Source organism: Oryzias latipes, chromosome 14 (genome assembly GCF_053564925.1).
Source record: "Oryzias latipes strain Hd-rR chromosome 14, Olatipes_Hd-rR_3.1".
NCBI lineage: Eukaryota > Metazoa > Chordata > Actinopteri > Beloniformes > Adrianichthyidae > Oryzias > Oryzias latipes.
Window position 1 is genome coordinate 21,162,426 of NC_136250.1, and position 18,756 is coordinate 21,181,181.

The 18,756-nt window shown below is 39.2% G+C and overlaps 2 protein-coding genes across 3 annotated transcripts; one reads left to right on the forward strand and one right to left on the reverse strand.

Annotated features, from left to right (window-relative positions):
• Positions 1 to 744: 744 nt before the first annotated feature.
• stip1 (stress-induced phosphoprotein 1) lies at positions 745 to 13,031 on the reverse strand. Its single transcript, XM_004076592.5, has 14 exons — positions 12,876 to 13,031; positions 10,080 to 10,289; positions 9,500 to 9,641; positions 8,053 to 8,194; positions 5,082 to 5,247; positions 4,870 to 4,996; positions 4,008 to 4,110; positions 3,762 to 3,882; positions 3,556 to 3,652; positions 3,351 to 3,475; positions 3,228 to 3,264; positions 3,042 to 3,145; positions 2,061 to 2,233; positions 745 to 1,974 (listed from the first exon to the last, which is right to left on the reverse strand). Exons 1-14 carry the CDS (start codon positions 12,882 to 12,884, stop codon positions 1,902 to 1,904), a joined length of 1,629 nt encoding a protein of 542 aa, XP_004076640.1. The 5' UTR covers positions 12,885 to 13,031; the 3' UTR covers positions 745 to 1,901.
• Positions 13,032 to 14,127: 1,096 nt separating this feature from the next.
• spata22 (spermatogenesis associated 22) lies at positions 14,128 to 18,754 on the forward strand. 2 transcript variants are annotated; one of them, XM_004076593.5, is made up of 8 exons: positions 14,128 to 14,265; positions 14,607 to 14,661; positions 15,700 to 15,837; positions 16,064 to 16,253; positions 16,331 to 16,664; positions 16,991 to 17,114; positions 17,190 to 17,287; positions 18,358 to 18,754. In XM_004076593.5, the coding sequence occupies exons 2-8, from the start codon at positions 14,622 to 14,624 to the stop codon at positions 18,547 to 18,549; spliced, it is 1,116 nt and encodes a 371-aa protein (XP_004076641.1). In that variant the 5' UTR covers positions 14,128 to 14,265; positions 14,607 to 14,621; the 3' UTR covers positions 18,550 to 18,754. The 2 variants fall into 2 exon arrangements, with proteins under 2 accessions (XP_004076641.1, XP_011482017.1); XM_011483715.3 differs by having other exon boundaries at positions 16,379 to 16,664.
• Positions 18,755 to 18,756: the final 2 nt, after the last annotated feature.

An 18,756-nucleotide genomic window follows, 5' to 3' on the forward strand; every position in this document is an offset into this window, starting at 1 on the left:
AACTGTACAGCTGGATAGCTCCAATATTGCTCACCATTTTTGTTCCACCGGTAATGTTAGGTTGGGGCTGGAAGGGGCTGTAGGGCTAGCAGGAGAGCGTATAAACAAAGGGATGATGGGAAATGCTAGCACCAGCGGTCCCACTCACCACTCAGAGGTGAATTTTCTAATGAACTACTGCCGCTCTGCAGAAACTAACCACTGGGAAGTCTTTTACAATAGATCAAAAGATGATCAGAGTTGCTCGCTGTGGACTTCTAAATGTAAATCATGTGAACAGGAAAACAAAAATTGTTGTCTTATTACTGGTAACTACTGGTTTTGATCAGAGAAACAAATCATGTGGTTTAGCTGACATTTTAGAAATGAAATAGAAAGTGTCACAGAAGGATCCCATAACAGCTTTACAGCGGCTTATGACATCTAGCCAATCAGTCAAGAAACTGTATACACAGTTTTGTGCAAGGAGGCCACACTTTGGACATGTCTGATGCAGAGAATACATTAAGTATACTTTTTTCTTGCTCCGTTTAGAAAAGGAAGTGGGTGTTAAAATAAAAAAAATAATTTTAACTGTAGTATTTAAGCTTTATATGTTTAACAGACTACTCCTGGCTTTATGTCCATTTTTCCATCCTTGTTGTATAAAGACTGACTACATGGACATGTTGTCTTTAATGTATAGAAAACTGTTATTTAATGGTTTCGCACCAGAAGAAATAAAGAGCCATGACACTTTTGAAATACATTCAGATACTGTTATTGTAGAATACAACTAGTTTGGTTGGTACATCACATCCCCAGGACAACTTCCTTTAGACCATGTGAGTTTTTGTATGTTGTATGAAAACATTGGGATCACGAAGAAAAAAAAAAAAAAAGCCCAACCCCCCCTATTACTGCTCTTGAACCACAGTAAATGTCAGACATGAAAAATCTTATGGATTTGTTGAGGCAAAATACGTGACTAGTACATAGATACCTGCATGAACCGCAACAATGCTTCGTTGAGGTAACCTCAAATGGCAACGTGATCCGTTCTCTCCTCTACGCCTAATATAGCAATCAGATACAAATAGAGGCTCTTTTAAATACTTCACACAACCAGATATTTAGTATTTAGAAGATATCGTGAAGTGATAAATATTTGTCAGAACCAATAACTGGTCAGTTGGAGGCAAATCCCTCCAGCCTTGCCAAACAGTTATTGACTTGCAGGAATTAAGGACTGAGGTCAGCCAGGAACTATTTGAGAAGTTCACAAATCAATTAATGCATCAAGAGTGCACAGAAAACTAAAATGAATGCCATGAAGATTGAAGCCTTTTTAGATTTGACAACTTGAAGGAGTGCAGCTGGTAGAAGCTATAAGCTGAGCTCTGCACCTGTGAAATAAAAAGATGTCTAAAAAGGCAAAGTTAAAAGAAAACCGTTCAAACCCAAAACAGCTTTTGTCACGGATTAAAAAAAAAAAACACACAAAGAAGCTAGTGCAGAAAAGGAAAACTATTTTTTTATGATTAGCTTCAACCATGAACCAACAGAAATACAAAAATAGCTTTAGGTTGGCTTCCCCCTTTCGTAATTAGGTGATGTTCCAGATTTCTATGAAGATGTAATACAGTCTTTGCACATTTTGAATTTCTTTTATTTTGGATGACGTTGCCTAGAGCGCTGAAGCTTTTCAGAAAACATACCAACTGATGTTTTACCTCCAAAACAAATATAAAAATTGTGAATCCGATTTAAACACAAAGAAAAAAGTGAACATACAAAGTCCCAGAGAGACCCGTGACGATATAATTCAAATCTGAAGGCAAGAGAAGTGGATGTAGTACTTTTGAGGAATCTCCCTGTTGTTCCACTGTCATCTCGGGATATTCTTGGGCACGTAGCTCTAATCAGCGGATGGCAATCAGTCCAACATCAATAAGTTTCTGTATCTTCTGAGCAATAACGGGGTTCTTCAAGTGGCTGTGAATCAGAGAGAAAACCGGTACGTTTGAATCCGGCTCTTTGACCACAAGCATGGAAACGTTGGACGCAAAAGGCCGACTTACTCGCTGAGGGCCTGGGGGTCCTTCTGCATTTGCTCCAGGATCATCCGCATTGCAGGGTCACTCATGATCTGCTGCACCTCAGGGTCAGCCATGGCCCTCTTCTTCACGTCCTCCGGGCTGTCGTTCCTCGTGGCATGACTGACCATGCAGCGCTGAACGCCTTCCGTCGCTTCCTGTATGGGCAGAAACAAAGATCAATCCTTGAGCACAACTTTACAGTAACACCAGATCCAGACTCTTATTCTGTCTGCTCTTCATTAAAGTTTATTTATGAACACAAAACCACAACACTAAAGTGAGGAACCACATATTTGTCCCAAGTATAGACTTGATTTATCTATAGAATTTACAGGCGAGGTTTTGACACCAGACCTTCAGCTCCAGTGCTTTCATTCTTCTGACAACCGAAACTCTTCAATCATTTACGCAATCAAGATAATTCCAGAAGATTCTGAAGCGGACAACAGAGGATTTGCATTCCATTGTTTGGATTATTTGCGGTATATGCAACACTTGCAAAGTTTTAGCAATGTGTTGCATATCGGAGCAAAGCCTAAATGAAAACCTGCTTTTCTCCACTTCCGAATCAGCGGATTCACGTGATCGCAGAAATAGTTGAAGAGTTACGGGATGTCAAAGAGCGTGTGGTATTTAGGCATCACTGGCGACTTCTCCCGTCTTAAAGGGTTTAAGGTGATCCCGTTTGCAAAAGAATTGATGATGCTCTCATCATAGTATTCGGTTTCTTTCAATAAAAAAAGAAACTGCAGTTGTCTTCTGTTTAAACACCAGCCTTTGAACAAACTTTGGAGTCAGTCATGCCAACAGCAGCAAAGAAAAACTATTTGAAAAGAACACAGTAGTGGGACATAAAATGTATTTTTTTTTAAAACAATTATTAACTTAAATAACAAAAATATCGGGGTTTTGTGTAAATATAAACCGAAGCGGTTATTTGTTGCAGAGCCTGTGAAGCTTTACCTTTGAGGAGGAGTCCAACTCCAGAGCCTTCTGATAGGCATCCATTGCTTTGGAATAATCTTTCATGGCCTCAAGAGCCGCTCCTTTACGTGTGTAACCTTTAACTGTGAATTAAAACAATTTATGAGTTACTCAAAGTTTTGCCAAAAACTGTGTTTTGCAGCCGTTTTCAGTCTGATAACTTACTGAAGGTTGGATCCAGCTTAATGCACGCTTCACAATCCTGTAGGGGGGAGCAATGCCATGTTCAGTTAGTTTAAACCTAAATCCAGTTACAAACGTGTAAAACTTCCAGAGGTGTTTCTGTACCTTAAGGGCAAGCTGAAACTCCAACAGCTTTGTGTAGCAGGCAGCTCTGTTACTGTAGAGTTTGGCATCATTGGGGTTTCTTTTAATGGCCTCTGAGTAATGTTTCATGGCTAACGGATAGTCTCCTGGAAGAGCGGAGAAATGGGCGTCACATTTGTGAATCTGCTTTAGCAGAGACGACCGACCACACCAAAACGATTCAAACCTTTCTGGAAAGCATCATTGCCCTTGTTTTTCTCCTCCAGCGCCAGCTCTGGATTGACGTAGGCAAGTTTTTCCTGTTCCTTCAAAATCTTCTCAGCCTGAAGAAAAAGGGAAATAAAAAAGGTCAAGAAATATTTCTTCAAAGCAGATTTTATCAGAGGGTTTGCTCTGATAAAATCTGATTGCAATTCTTTTAAACATCTGCACCTGCTGGCATTTTTTCAGGACGTCCGGTGTGCGATGCTCCGTCAGACTCTTGTTGAAATACTGAATTGCTTCTTTGTATTTTTCCTGCTTATAATACGAGTTACCAATTCGAGCCAGAGCCCTGCAGAAGATAAAAGATCCTTTAAGGGAACATTTTCTTGAACATTTTACATAGATATTTTTCCTCCCCATGGATTTTAAAATAAGCATTAATCATTCTTTTTTTTTTCTTCTTAATAAACTTACTTTGCAATCTGTCTGTAGTCTTCTCGGTTCTCTCTGCCAACATCGATGGCCTTCTCACACAACTCTCTGCACTTTTCAAAGTCTCCCTTTTCAAAGTACACAGCTGTAAAACAGTAGAATCGACATTCATTCAGGCTTCGCCTCATTAAAAACATTTTAGTTCAACACTAGCTGTGTTTCCATCACAGATGAGAAAAACTTTATCGACATTCTACAAAACGTAAAAACAAAAAACACCACAATTTTGAACTTGTGTTTCAATTAAATCATAATTATGCAAATAAACACAAACCAACTCACGGCATTGGACATTCAAAAACACGGCGACAGTGTGTACAATACTTTGATTTACAGCTGATACATTATAGCGCCCATCATCATGGAACAAAGGAGACGTCAGCGTCTTATTCAAGCCGTGGAGCGGCGAGCTCCTTACACGTGGTAGCGGCTACGGATGAAGCCATTCTGGGAAATCGTGGTCGGTTAATTTAAATAAGAGATGTGGATCTAACGATTCTGCTTGACACCCTCAACTTTTGATGAACTTTGTGGCGCCACCTGTGCAGTGCTCAAAGCAGTCAGTTCCTACCAAAAAGCGCATTGCCATCTGGTTGTTGGTCACATGACTAATTGATTCAAAACATGTTTGTTGCAGTTTTGCGAAATACGTCCATTTCTAGATGCCTCAAAAAACCACCTTCTCCAAGCGAAAAAACTTTTTTTCATTAAATGCAAGTTTTTTCTGAAATTGTGTTTCCGATCTATAGTCGCAAATCCAATTTGCAAAATGTCATGTGTAAACGAAATGCAGCTACTGAATCTCTGTTTTTGTAAGCTAAAGACATTCAGCCAGGCTACCCACCTGCTTGGTTGGATAAATAAGTCATGTTGGTAGGGTCGTGCTTCATAGCTTCCTCATAATGTTTCAGCGCAGATTCAAAGTCCTTATTCTTGTAAGCACTGTTACCCAGCTCCTTTTCCTTCAGAGCCTGTTCAAGAAAAAGGAAAATGCCTGACATGTTCTAAAGTTTGAACCATCAGATGAAGAGGGATTTATCATTGATATAGGAGTACCATTCTCTTGTTTTCAGGTAGGTCTTCTTCTTTAGGGGGCGGTGGTGGAGTCTCCTTGGGTTTGGGAGGAGGAGGAGGAGAGCGTTCCTCCTCTTCTTCCATCTCAGAGAGGTTCAGGCCGAGCAGCACCGACAGTGTAGTCATCACCCTGGGGTCCTGCAGCTTCCTACAGACAGTCATAGACATGCATATGTCACCGCCTCTCTCCACCTTCCAGCCAGGCATGCAAATCCCACCTCCACCTCATTCTCCTCCACCTCCCTGGAGGGCTCCTTCAGTTCCATGACCTTCATCAGAAAGAATCTAGACTCTGGGTTCTCTTCACTTACTGGTTCTGTCCCTGACTGAGCTGTCCAGGCCTTGTTCCAGGGTCAAACCCAAGGACTTTACTGTTGGATATCATTCAATATCATCATATTGAATAATTTCTTTAAGTTGGGCTTCAGTATCTGAGCGTCAAGCTGCTGTCTTGGACATGAAATGACCAAATATACCATGTAGTTTATTAACCCTTATGTGGTGTTCGGGTCTGTGGGACCCGTTTTCATTTTTTATCAAAAGAAAAATGATACAATTAATTAATTTTTCAAACTCAGACTCACTGGCCTTGGCTCATTTTCTGTGAAGAACATATATCAGAATACATTTTTAATGACCACACACCGTATACCCCCCCAACACATTTCTATTACATATAAGATGTTCGGGTCCACTGGACCCGGGGCAAATAGAAGTGTGGAAATTGATGTTTTATGTACCTACAATCTGTCCTCCACCTGTCTGGGCCTGCTGTGTGTGTGTGGGTGTGTGTAGGTGTGTATGTGTGTGTGTGTGTGTGTGTGTGTGACCACTGAGAAAGAGAGAGAGAGAGTGGCAGAGAGAGAAAGATTCACTGTAAATGTGAGTTCTGTTTCTGCACCTGCGGTTCCCGCACAAGGTTGCAACATTGTTAGAATAATTCAAGCATCAACTCTGTTTGCTCTCGTTCTCCCACACATTTGACCATTTGACTTTCTTACGGGAATCTTTAATATCTCAATCTTTATCAGCTACAAATTGGAGGCGGGACACTATAAATATAGCTTTGCCAGTGTGGTTTCTTATAACAACTGATCAAAATGGCCAAAAGACTTTCTGCGCAGAGGGCCCTGGAATTGATTTTAGAAGAGAGAGACGTTTTTGATGATGATGTAGAGGGAGACGATTCAGAAGAGGAGGTTTCAGAATTAGAGGATCACATTTCTGAAAATTCAGAGTCTGACAGTGACTCTGAAGAAGATGATTAGATTGGGGCGGCTGTGGTGCAGCGGTAGGGCGGTCGACCCATGATCGTAATATTGCAGGTTCGATTCCCGCCTTGCACGCCCATGAGTCGAAGTGTCCTTGGGCAAGACACTGAACCCCACCTTGCCTCTGGTGGTAGGCGGGCGCCTGTGTTTGGCAGCGGAGCCGCCACCAGTGTCTGAATGTGTGTGTGAATGTGTGTGTGACTGGGTGAATGGGTCTGTGACTGTAAAGGGTTTTGTCCTTGTAGGAAGAAAGGCACTATATAAGTATATGCCATTTACAATTTACCATTCAGATTGAGCATCAGCCAGTTCCAAAACGAAGCCATCAGTACCCAGCCACAGGACCAGGCCATCAGCAGCCAGGACCATGTGTTGTACAGGCTAGTGGCTAGAAGGCCATGTGTTCAATGGGGCTGATGTGTTGTCTAGACTAATAGGTTTACTCTATGTGTTCAGCTTGTGTTGTGCACCTGAATGGGTTCAGTTTCTGTGTTCAAATAAATAAAAGTCAGTAGTTTTGAAAACCCCTTGCTTCACTTGAAAATTTGTTTCCACTCATATCTTGATTTTAATTGATTTTCTTTATCACGTTTTAGATAATGAGTTATGAATGTGATCTAACAAAGGTTAAGGGCAAATATCAACCAAATATACTGATTGTAATTGGATGAGGTAAACATCTGTCGAGTATTTTAACATCAAAGTGTTTGATTGTGAGGCATTAAAAACCACAACATGCAACGGGTCCACCAGACCCACGAACACTGGCTGAGTAACAATATGAACACCACACAAGGGTTAAATGATATGCATTCTTTACCACTATGCTCTCTTTTCTTTATTTTTCTCTCTTTGTAATGTTAAAAACAGAAATGTTATAGGAAAATGCACTAGTTTTTCTATTCTAGAATGTTCTCTCACCTAGAGCTGTTTCTGAGATAAAGTAAAGGAACATTCATTTGAGGGGAAAACTGTCCATATATGGAGTTCTGCTAGACTTTCATCAAGCTGACACTTCAAACTGTATTGTGTGATAAAGGAAGATGGGCTCTGACTGATTATACCGTACGCCTTCCAATCAACACCGGGTCTCACAGGTGCCGCTTATTCAGCTCATTTCAGGACATTCTGGCTTTTTTTCAGCATTTTTATCCCCAGTAGAATGAATGGGTGCAAACTTTCAACTGCAATAACTTCAGTATCCTTTCACATGTGAAAATGACTTAACCGTCATGTTAAGCTCCTGGGGAAAATTTAAACAGCCGTCTAAACTTCTTCTTTATCCTCGAGTCTCTATTGTGTTTTGGTTCTTATTTTTAAAAATATAATCCCACTGCAGATGGAGGTTGGAAAAAAATCTAATTTTTTTCTCACAGTCCTAACAAAAACGTTTTTTTTTATTTCAAATCTCAATTGTTGTATTCTACTATTCTGACCCTAAAACTGCAAGCATTTCTGCGATGTGGCCTGAGTCCCATGGCAATGTCGCCACATTTCATGTGATTGTTATGAGACAGATAATGCAGTGCTAGTGCATAGCCAAACACAACAGCTCCAAATGGTACCAACATGCTGACATGATAGCATAAAGTGCACAACTGTTTAGTTTAGGGTCAACTGAGTTTTAGAATTAAACTGTAAATGTCTTGCATAGTTTTGTAAATGAAGCAAAACACACGTACGTTCCAAGTTCTGACGGTTTGTTTCTGAGCTGCTCCAGCAGTTCTCGGTAGCTGGGATCTGACAGAAGCTCCCGGGTTCTTGGATCGTTCTCCAGCTTCTGATACAAGTTGGGCATGGCAAAGGGGTTCATCATCAGCTTTTCTGGAGAGGCACAAAGTAAGTTTCATCAGTGGTCAAGACACAGAAAGGTAAAATGCACAATGCTCAATGGAGGAGGAACTCTGTCAACATTTCTCTGACTCAACTTCAGAGAAGTCTTCAAGTTGACTCATGACAACAGAGTCTTTTCTTCTTGAAACATTTCACCACTCATCCAAGTTGCTTCATCAGCTACTTGGATGAGTGGTGAAAATGTTTCAAGAAGAAAAGACTATAAGTCCAGATGCCCTTAGTCAACGTCACCTGAGCAGATCAGAATCTCAGACAGAAATAATCCTCCTTGAAACGTAACACTTAACACCAGATCTCCAGTGTTGACTTTTTGTTTTTTTTCTAAGCACTGTAACTCTTCAACCGTTTTTGCTATTTCCGTAATTCCAGCAGCTTCTGAAGTGGATAAAGCAGCCCTGAGCTGATATGCAACACTTTACAGTAGTTCAGTGTTAACGCAATCCGACAATTCTGTCGGAAAAATGCAGCGTACGTGAAACGCCACTTTCCTCCTCAACGGAAACCGCTGGGATGACATTAACTGAAGACTTGCCATCTTTCAAAGAACGCATCTGCAGTGTTAAAAGGTTAAACTGCTGCCAACACATACTGGTACTTTTAAAGAGGGCCTTACAATAAAACATATTAAGAGCACAGAAGGGTAACTGATCACTATGAAGTTTGCAGATTAAAACTTTTAAAGTTTTAGGAAAATTAAAGCTGGGTGGTAAATTAAATATGCTGAATATGATTGAAAATGATGGACGTGAGATTTATAAAATTAGGATATTAAAAAGATGGTGCATAAAGTGTCGTGGTGGTGTTTTCAGACAACTACAGGTGAGCTCTGTAGTTTTGTTCACTCTCCTCAGTGTTTTCTGCTTCACAGTGCAGCAAGCAGCTCATTTCAAATGTGATCAAGGAAAGAATGACATTTGATTTGGATATTTTAAATCTTAGTTCTCAAGAATTGTCAATACATTTCTGTTTTTACGTTGTTCTTGGTTCTCTTGGAATTTGTACCATTTTTTTATAATCCATCAGCAGTCACACTTATGCAACAGAGAAAACAATTAAAGAGACAATTTTGCAAAATATATTTAAGCTAGATCAGCATTATGTCTTTATTCTATAACTAGAATTGAATATCTATATGTCTAAATATATTGCATTCAAACCAGAACACATCCTTTCTGTTTAAAGTTTGGCTAAATAAAAGGCCAGACAAGCAGTTATCTTTCTGTACTAGCAATGTTACTTTTTTACAATTCAAAAAAACTTTGTAAACCTTTGTACCTGCAAGCCGCGCTTCGATGCTCTGCAAACCCTCCTTCAGCTGCTGGTTATTGGGCTCATGGCGGAGTCCCTCCTGGTACGTTGTTTTGGCATCCTCTAACCGCCCAAGAAATTCCAAAGCTGCAGCTTTTCGGGAATAGCCCTTCGCAGATCAAAGAAGACATTTGTGAATTTGCATTTCATTCCGTTACATAGAGCTGTGACAGTGTGGGATTTTTGATCACCGCAGCGATGAACCAGCAGGGGGCGCGGTGATGAAACCGCACGTGTGTGTGTAAGTAGAGGCAGCGCATGCAGCGTAGAGGTAAGAGCAACGCGCCAACAAGAGAGTGAGAGGCGCAAGCAGGGAGTGAAGGAGAACACTAATAAAAGGTTTCCTCCAGAAACCCTTGAAGTCTGAACACAGGACTAGCAGAAAAAGTAAATAATCAGCAAAGATGAATGTGTTAGAATTATAGTTCCAATCACGCACCATGTGCAGAACTTTCCTAAAAAAAATATATAAGTGCGGTGATGCGGTTATCGTCACACCCCTACCGTTACATCCTTCAGGGTAATGAAACTGCAAAAGGTTGCTCACCTTTCCCCAGTCTGGCTTGATCTTAATAGTCTGGCAGGCGTCCTGGAGTGCGTTCTCATAGTTGCCCTTTTTGGCATAAGCAGCTGAGCGGTTGCTGTACAGAACATGGTTGGATTGGTCGAGAGCCAAGGCCTCCGTGTAGCAACGCACAGCTTCATCGATATTCCCTGCACTCAGGGCTTTGTTGCCCTGCTCCTTCAATGCTGAAATCTAGAAAAACATCAAAACCCAACATGCTTATTAGCACCAGATCAAAGTTTGCATACAAAAAATGCCATATAGAGGAGCTGAAAAACAGCCTAAGAACTGATCATGAAAAAACAAACAATAAGACCACAATGAATGGAGAATTTCTCCTTCATCTGTACAGACGAAATTTATCCACACCATAAAGAGAAACTCCAGAAACAGTTTAAACATCCATAACAGGGGCAAATGAGAGTAAAAGAGGCACAAATAAACAAAATTGCCCACTTAAAAATGTAAAAAAGCTATGAACATTGACGTTTGTGATGAGGGTATATTCAGTCTCCTAAGCATTGGGTTGCCTTGCCTTAAGGAGCAGATTAACCTGCTCTCTTAGTAATGCATTTCAGATTAAGGAAAGGCTTTTGGAAAAATATTAAATGTGAAACCAAGTCCAATTGACTGCTTTTTTATCAACCTACTTCTTTGATAGTTATACAAAAGGTTGTTCTCGTCACCAGAAGATACTACGTTTGAATGAAAATGTAAAAAAAATAACAACATTAAATCGATACTTTGTGAGATATAATGATTCCTGGTCCAACACATTAAGCTTGTAATGTAAAAGAAGTTTGCATTCCTCCACACACTGCACTTAATCCAATAAAACCCAATTGGGTAACTTGTGTCTTTTCTTTCGTTTCTGTTATCAGAGTTAAAATTGAAAAAACACATAAAGCTTCACACCAGCTCGCAGTCGAAGCTGTTCCCAACACCTTTGATAATAAATTAAACATTTGAAAAAATGGCCAGATTTTGCTTTAATTTCTAAATGGACTCAAAGATCTGTTCATAAACTAAATTTCATTACTTCAGACTGAAGTGAGAAGTCTGTCCAAAGAAACAATACATTTAATAAACGGCACAAATAGAGATGAGTAAATTCAAACTTTGGTAATTCATCGCACTGAAAAGGAAGAGAACATATCACTTGCAATGGTCCATTTCCATCTTTTCTAAAGTAAAGAGTACAGTCAGTTGTCATGCAGGTGTGATGGCTCTATGAAATTCATTCTTGTCAAAAAAAAGAAGAAGAAAAAAAAAACAAATTTTCACAACTTTACACTATTCTTCAGACCAAGTTCAATATAAGAGCTTTAAAATACAATTAGAACAGATTTGAAAACTTCTTTTTAGTCTATTTAATGAAAGTAGTGGATGTTGAAAACGTCAAATATGACTTTTTCAATGGGGGGTCATCCAAGAAGAGAAAGAAGTATTTTCTGAGCAGGTCAACTAAAATGAGTATGTCCCCAAGTTTTGTGAATAAACAACCAATGTTTGTGCCTGTTTGTCTCCTTTGATCAAATTTCACATTTAAAGTTTATGATCATTAATTTATCAATGCAATCTTTATAAGATGAAATTGAGAGGACTCATATTTCTATATTTGTGGGTTGATAACAAAAGTTTAAATACAGCTTAAGACCCATTACATCACATGTAATTACCTTTTGTAAAGTATTAATTACACGTGTGAATTCAAAGCTTACTGTTAAAAGACCCTTTAGGATTTAAATCATTTTCAGTTTTACAGACTAATTAAGTCACAACATGTAATTACAGCCAGATCACCACAGATTAGGGGATTAACATTAGTTGATCCCATGAACAACAAACGCTGGATATTAAGAAAATATAATTTTTACATGATTAGCATACATATACATATAGTTGCTAACGCTGTTGCCAGTAAATATTATTGCAATATTTATCACTAAATATTTGCGACAGGTTTGGAGAAAACGAGACTTTAAATTTTTTTTAGAGAGACGTTCAAATTGGGACCAAAATACTACAATTTAAAAACCGGAAAAATGCGCGACAATTTCCGACGACATGCGGCTGTAGCCATGGCAGCAGCGACCTGTGCATCTAGAATGATCCTCCGGTGTGAGAGCAGGCTACTTAAACATATACAGCCGATCGAAAAGTACTTAAGCGCTGTGTGCCACACTAGAACGAGAGCATATAAACTAGCAATCTCTAATACATACAAAAATATACAACTAGTTGCATTATGAACGTAATTTAAATCGTTATTTCGTACTTGCAATGTCAAAGATTTGCGAACTAGTCTGAAGCTACGAGGGTTAAGGATAAGCATGGGCAAAGACAGAAAAGAAATGAACCAATATGTATATACATTTTTTTTATAAATCAAACACGTTTAGTTCAAATTAGTGGAGTTTCAGTAGAATTTTCGTATCATGGCTAATTAGCTTAACTGGACACACATGCGTTGTTACCTGGAAATATCGCAAGACTATTTGGACTTTAACATAAAATGAAAATGTTTTACGGAAAACTCAAAGCTCAGCTACACCTTCCATTCTAAGTGACCACATTGAATGACGGTTAGCTAACATTAAGCTAGCTCGATGCATTAGCAAAGTGAATCTCTTCAAGCTAAGGATTAAAACTAAGACAATTTTTTTAACTACGATTTTTAAGAAAACTCGTTTCATCTCAACATTGCACAATTCTTTAAAAACCCATTTTAAATGTTTGTTTTGAAAGAAGAAGAAAATGCGATTACACGAGACTTACTTTCTCCATGATACAAGCATGAGGTACGTTCCAGAAACTACTGCGGACTAGCGCCTCCCCCTGAACACGTGCGGGTTGCCAGATTGTTGTAGAAGATCCGCAAACAGCGACGAACTCGCGTGGAGCCTCTGACGAGCAATATATAGCCTCCTGACTGAAACTTCCAGAAGATGAATTGGGAAAAAAACTCTCAAAACCCAGCCCTTGAAGTTTTACTCTCCTCTATGCCTAATGTAAAAGCTCAAATTGAAGATACAAGCGCATTCACTTACAAGAGTAAGAACAGAAGTCTGAAAAAAGGTTAAATTAAGCGTTTATATTTTGAGCAACACCAGCATCCACGTAACTATAATATTGAAGAGAAACTCATACTTTTAAATGTCATCACATATTTAAGGGTGTTGACAAGGTTAACATTTTTAAAATTTAAAACATACATGTTTAAATACAATAAATATTCATCAGTTTTACTTTGCTAATATTTTAACATTAATACGGAAATTTCCTTTGTATAAACAAAAATGCATTGTAGTGCTTTTTGGTCACTTTGGTAAAATATTGTGTAACATCAATACGTTATTTTCTAATGAATCACTAGAAAAAAACATTTAGGTAAAAAATATTTTCTTGAACAAAATATGTGTCAAACATTGTCACATTAAATTAAAAAAATGAATGAAACATAAATAAAAATCCAATAGAGGTTTTTTTAGCATTCATTTATTAGAATAAAACTCAAACAAAGGACAACATGATATAAATTTAGTATAATGGAACAGAATGGAGTAGAACCTTACTGAATAAATTAATATTTTAGTGTAACAAATTCACAAGTATCCAAGGTGAAGAAGAAAAAACAATGAACAAACAAATAAAATATAATAAATTGATTACAGAAAAGGGGTTTATTTAACACTCTTTGCCACCAAAAGAAACGTACCAAATAGAGGATGTAACACGTGGTATTGTATTTCACAAAAAAGGCAAATTGTAATGTGAATAGAGTGTGAAAAGGTTACATGTGGCTTGATCACCCAAATCTTTTTTTTCTTCTCACACATTGTAGGATAAATAGTGATGTATTGACAAGTATTGTAGATAGATGGACAGTTTCTTCAACTGATAACATGCAGGTGGTGTAAGAGGTGGTTCAGTCTGTGTTATTGGGGTATTATTAACTGGTGTATTCAGTAATACAAGCGATACTAACCATATCATTTATGCAAACGAGCAACTCAGATCGACAGATAATGAATTTGGTAAAAGCTCGATAACACAAACGAGCCAGTAATGAGCGCGTGCGCGCTCCCGCGTGAGGGGTTGAGGTCTCGTGAGGTTAGCACTGTAACACGTTCTGGTTAAACGGGGATTGCTCTGTCCACCCACAACGGTCAGAATTTATTTATCTCGAGCTAACTTGAATTTTCATCGATTAATATTTTTATTTATTTAAAAAATGATCATAGAAAGTAAAAAAAAAGAACAGTTAGTTGTTATCTTTGATGAGTTGTTAATATCTGTCTGAATTGATAGCTGTCTGAAAGTGTGAAGAAGCTAGGCTAGGTCAACAGAATAGCCGACTTTTTAAGCTATCACAACATCGCACTTATTATTATTATTTTTTTTTAAAGCTCAATGTTTCTTGAAGCTATAAACACTGAGCAAAACCTAACTAAACACCAATTAAAACTCCTCAATGTTTTTTTTTTTTTTTTTTTTTTTTGCTAACAGGTGTTTGTCAGCAGAATGAGGAGACAAGAAAACCAGCCTGTCAGACCTACAACGGGTAAAGACAGCAGACTGAAATGCTAAAGCTTAGCTCTGAAATCCATGCTAGCTGAAATCCATACATCAACATTTTTTATAAAGCATTCTGGTGTCTTAAGGATTCTGCTGTATCCCAGATTTGGCAGGAGTTGGTTTGTCAATTTTTCTTACCCGGCTTACTGTAGTGGTCAATTCTTACCTCTTTTATTTGTCTCAAATACCCACGCCGATGAATGGAGGACATGTATAAAGAAAACTGGGTTAAAATAACATTTCTGATTGTTCCTTTATTTAAATTGTTAAGAATCAGGAGAAGATGAAAAAATGCTGTTAGAAAAAGAGCTTATTTGTGACGTAGAAAATCACCTTTTCAAGGTGTCAAACAGCCTTAAAATCCATTTCCGATTATCTTTTAAATTATTGTAAACACATTTCCTGTGGTCTTCTTAATTATGATTTTGCTGTTTTAGCCAAAAAAAATTTTTTAAACTGTGTCGTTTTCCAGAACATAGGAGTTCATTATAAATCCATCTCTCAGTCGTGGTCGTGCCGTTGACTCTGAGTTGGCCGCTCTCCGTCATCAATCTGTTCCCTCCTGCTAGATTACAGCCCCTCACATGCCAACCTAACATTAGCAGTACAAGAAAAGTGCGAACAGTTTTGGAGCCATCCGGCTGTACAGTTTTGCTCCCGATTCCAGCTCGGACGAGGAAAACAAAGGCAGTCACGGACCTATTTGTCTACGGGCAGATGCATCAGAATGGAGCGTATTTTCTACGTCACAAATGCGTTTTCTCCCCCGTCTCCTGATTTATGATTCGAATAAAGAAATACTCAGAAATGCAATTTTGAGCGAAACATTTTTTTTATACATGCCATCATGAGAAAAATGGCTCAAGAACATGTTAAAAACACACTTTTTTTTAATTGTAGTGGGTCTTTAAAATGTCTGTAGAGGAAAATATTTCCATCAAATGCACTTTTTGCGACATAGCATTATAAATCTGTTTTTATTTCTTCGTTGTTGTTGTTTGTGTTTTTCCCTTTTCTCTACCAGGCTACCTTCCTGTGCCGCTCTTTAACCAGAGGAAGAGAAACAGAATTCCTCTGACTTCTGTTCCTTGTGAGAATGAATTCTATTTGCACAGTGAATATCCTACAAAAAGCAACTCATCTGCACATGAAGGAGCTCCAGGTGAAACACCAGTCCTCATGCATTTAACATTTCTGTCAGTAGGGGGCAGCATGTACCCACAAACGACTTCACTGAAACTTGCTAGGAGAATTGTTCAAATCTCTCAACACAATACACGCAGCTGTTTAGAGATTAACTAAGAGATTTTTCTTATAACATTTTAGCATGTAGTACAATGTGAGATAAAATAATTCAGTTCAGTCCACCATCTTCTTTCTTTTCTCAGAGCATCGTGATGGTCCCCCTGTTTCGGCTCACTCAGCTTTTGCAGCTCAAAGCCACCAGTGGAACAAACCATCTACTCCTCATTCTAATCCCTGCCAGCCATATGGCAGCAGCAGGCCTTTACTGGGACCCTCCCCTCCTTTGAGGGGCTACGTACCTGTGCCTCATCCATACAGAAGTGGAGCCTCCAGGTGGGTTTTCAGTAACTGTCTGACAGCTAATATTACAACTTAATTTACGCTTTAACTGAGTTTTAATCTAATTTCAGAACCAACCAGTCTGAGGACCCTTTTATAAAACACGATTCTTTGTCCAGGTCTTATTCTGGACAGAGAATGAATGTTCAAAGCAAAATGAAAGCTAACGCCGGGCCTTCCCCGATGTCCCAGCTATCATCTTACGAGTCGGCCACATCCAGTCCCCAGTTTTCCCAGCAGTCTAGAGCTGCACCTCTGTCTGCCCCCAGACAGCCTTATGCCCAAACTGCACAACCACCAAACAACTCCTGGAAATTCACCAACAGCTTTGAGTCGCAGACGTCTCCTGTTGTGGAGAAAAAGAAGTCGAACCAGCCTCAATCTGCTCGACAAGCTAAACCTCGGGTATGTGCAGAGCTGCTTTTAAAGTTTGCTTTGACATGGATCTGGACACCTCTTTGAATAGAATAGTATATCTTTATTTCTGTAGCACTTTTCCCAGAGCGAGTCACAAAGTGCTTTACAAAGAGCATAAAATCATATCAAAACACAAAAAAGTAATAAAATACAAGAATAATAATAGTAAAACAAAACACAGTAAAAGGTGATAAAACTAGGACTAAATCAACTAAAAGCTCTCCTGAATAAAAACGTCTTGACCTGAGATTTAAAACACTCAACTGAGTCGATCTGACGCAACGACAATCTGAATGTTTATTTCCCCTTTTCAGCCAGAAACCTTTCCAGTCAAACCAGCCATAGAAAACTCCCTGAGGATCTTGACTGCAGTGATCCGCGGAATGAGACACTGGAGCCAGTTTAAAGACAAAGTCCCGCACCTGTTTGAGATATTTGGTCAGTTGATGTTTTTTTTCTCATTAGTGAGTTCAGATTTAAGCATTAACCTGAGAGACTGTACATGTCCCACAGCTACTCTGGATTCTGCTGTGACACTGGGGCGCTACGGAGCCAAGAACTTCCTCATGAGAGACGGGAAGGAGGTCCTCCAGTGTGTTTATTATGAAACAGTGAGTTTTAGTGCTCAAAATCTTGAACTGAAGGGTTTTTACCAAAATATACTATTACATATTTACAAAAATTATATTACATAAAGTATTACACTCAAGGCCTGTTTTACAAAGATCCCAAATAAGGAGTGTAAAAATACAAGTGCATGCAAAAAGATTGTGTTGTTTAACTAGGATGTGCGGGCAATTTACTAAGACTGATTGCGTTAGAGATGTCAGGCCCAAACGGCAGTATTTACATGAGGATTTAAGGTTTTTGCGACATGACCCTTAAGGACGAATGTTCAGGCAAAGGCAGCACACTGCAGCTAGTCAGCCTGTATCTGTGTAGACAATAGGAGGGGTAAAGGAGTGGTCAGGGCTCCTGTCAGCTGCCCCACAGCGCAGTAGGGTGGCCATGGGGAGCATGAACGCAGAGGTGATGGATGAAGGGAAGAAGCAGACTGTCTACAAAGGAAATATTTGAGGTAAAAATGTCACATTGGGAAGAAATGGGAAAAACAGAAAGAGGAAGTTCATGTCAGGTTTAATCATCATGACATGTCAGCGTATAACTTATCCAGAAGCACAAACGAATGCCTTGAAGACCCACTCAGATAAAAATTGTTTTGGGAGTTTTTAACATTTTTTTCCAGCGTCTTTCTCATGAAGAAGGACATATAAAAGAAAATAAAACAAAAAATTGCATTTCTAAATATTTCTTTATTCAAATCGTTGTGAATCAGGGGCAGATGGAAAAATGCAGTTGGAAAAAGATTGAATTTGTGACAGAACACTGGGTGGGCCACCAGCTCCCTGCTCTGCTCCATTCTAATTCATCCACTTGCAGACAAATAGATCCATGCACTTCTTTATTTTCCTTGTCTAATCTGGAATCTGGATCAAAACTGTACGGCTGGATAGCTCCAATATTCTCCGCCATTTTTGTTGCACCGCTATTGTTGGTTGTGAGGGGCAGTAAGCTAGCAGGAGAGCGTGTACACATTCAGGTTTGCCTGTTTTTCGCCCGCAGACACTCTGCATACACCCGTAAGGGCAGCAGTGACTCAGGCATTGCTCTTTATCCACAGGAACAGGTTCTGCCCCGTCTGATCCGTGGACAGGTCCACCGCTGTGTTGGCAGCTATGACCGAAGCAGAGACGTCCTGATGTGCGTGTCTGTGCGCGCTGGCCTGCCGTCAGAGCTGAGGAACGCTCAGGAGGCTGTGAAGGCCTGTGATGCAGAAATGAGAGCGCTGGTAAAGACGCTCTCTGAGGTTTGAGCGTCAACTGCTCTTGGTAAAGAGTTGTTCTAAGTAGTTGCTGTTTTAAAAAAAAAGTCTGTTTCCGTTCCTGTTTCATTGCAAACCTCAATGTTTCTTGTCTACGTTTCAATTTCTTGTTAAATTCCCTTGTTCTCCTGACATAAATGGTTGTTCTCTGAACAGATAAAATTGCATTTATGTTGAATACAGAAAGTAAAGTCTCCA

Bases quoted from the DNA above. Each gene is read 5' to 3' on its own strand.
- spata22 (XM_004076593.5), top strand. From the start codon at position 14,622: ATGAGGAGACAAGAAAACCAGCCTGTCAGACCTACAACGG. The intron at 14,662-15,699 runs GTAAAGACAGCA...TTTCTCTACCAG, and splicing joins GCCTGTCAGACCTACAACGG to GCTACCTTCCTGTGCCGCTC. The intron at 17,288-18,357 runs GTGAGTTTTAGT...CTTTATCCACAG, and splicing joins AGTGTGTTTATTATGAAACA to GAACAGGTTCTGCCCCGTCT.
- stip1 (XM_004076592.5), bottom strand. The intron at 9,642-10,079 runs GTGAGCAACCTT...TGATCTGCGAAG, and splicing joins TCAAGCCAGACTGGGGAAAG to GGCTATTCCCGAAAAGCTGC. The intron at 3,476-3,555 runs GTTTGAATCGTT...CCGCTCTTCCAG, and splicing joins CAATGATGCTTTCCAGAAAG to GAGACTATCCGTTAGCCATG.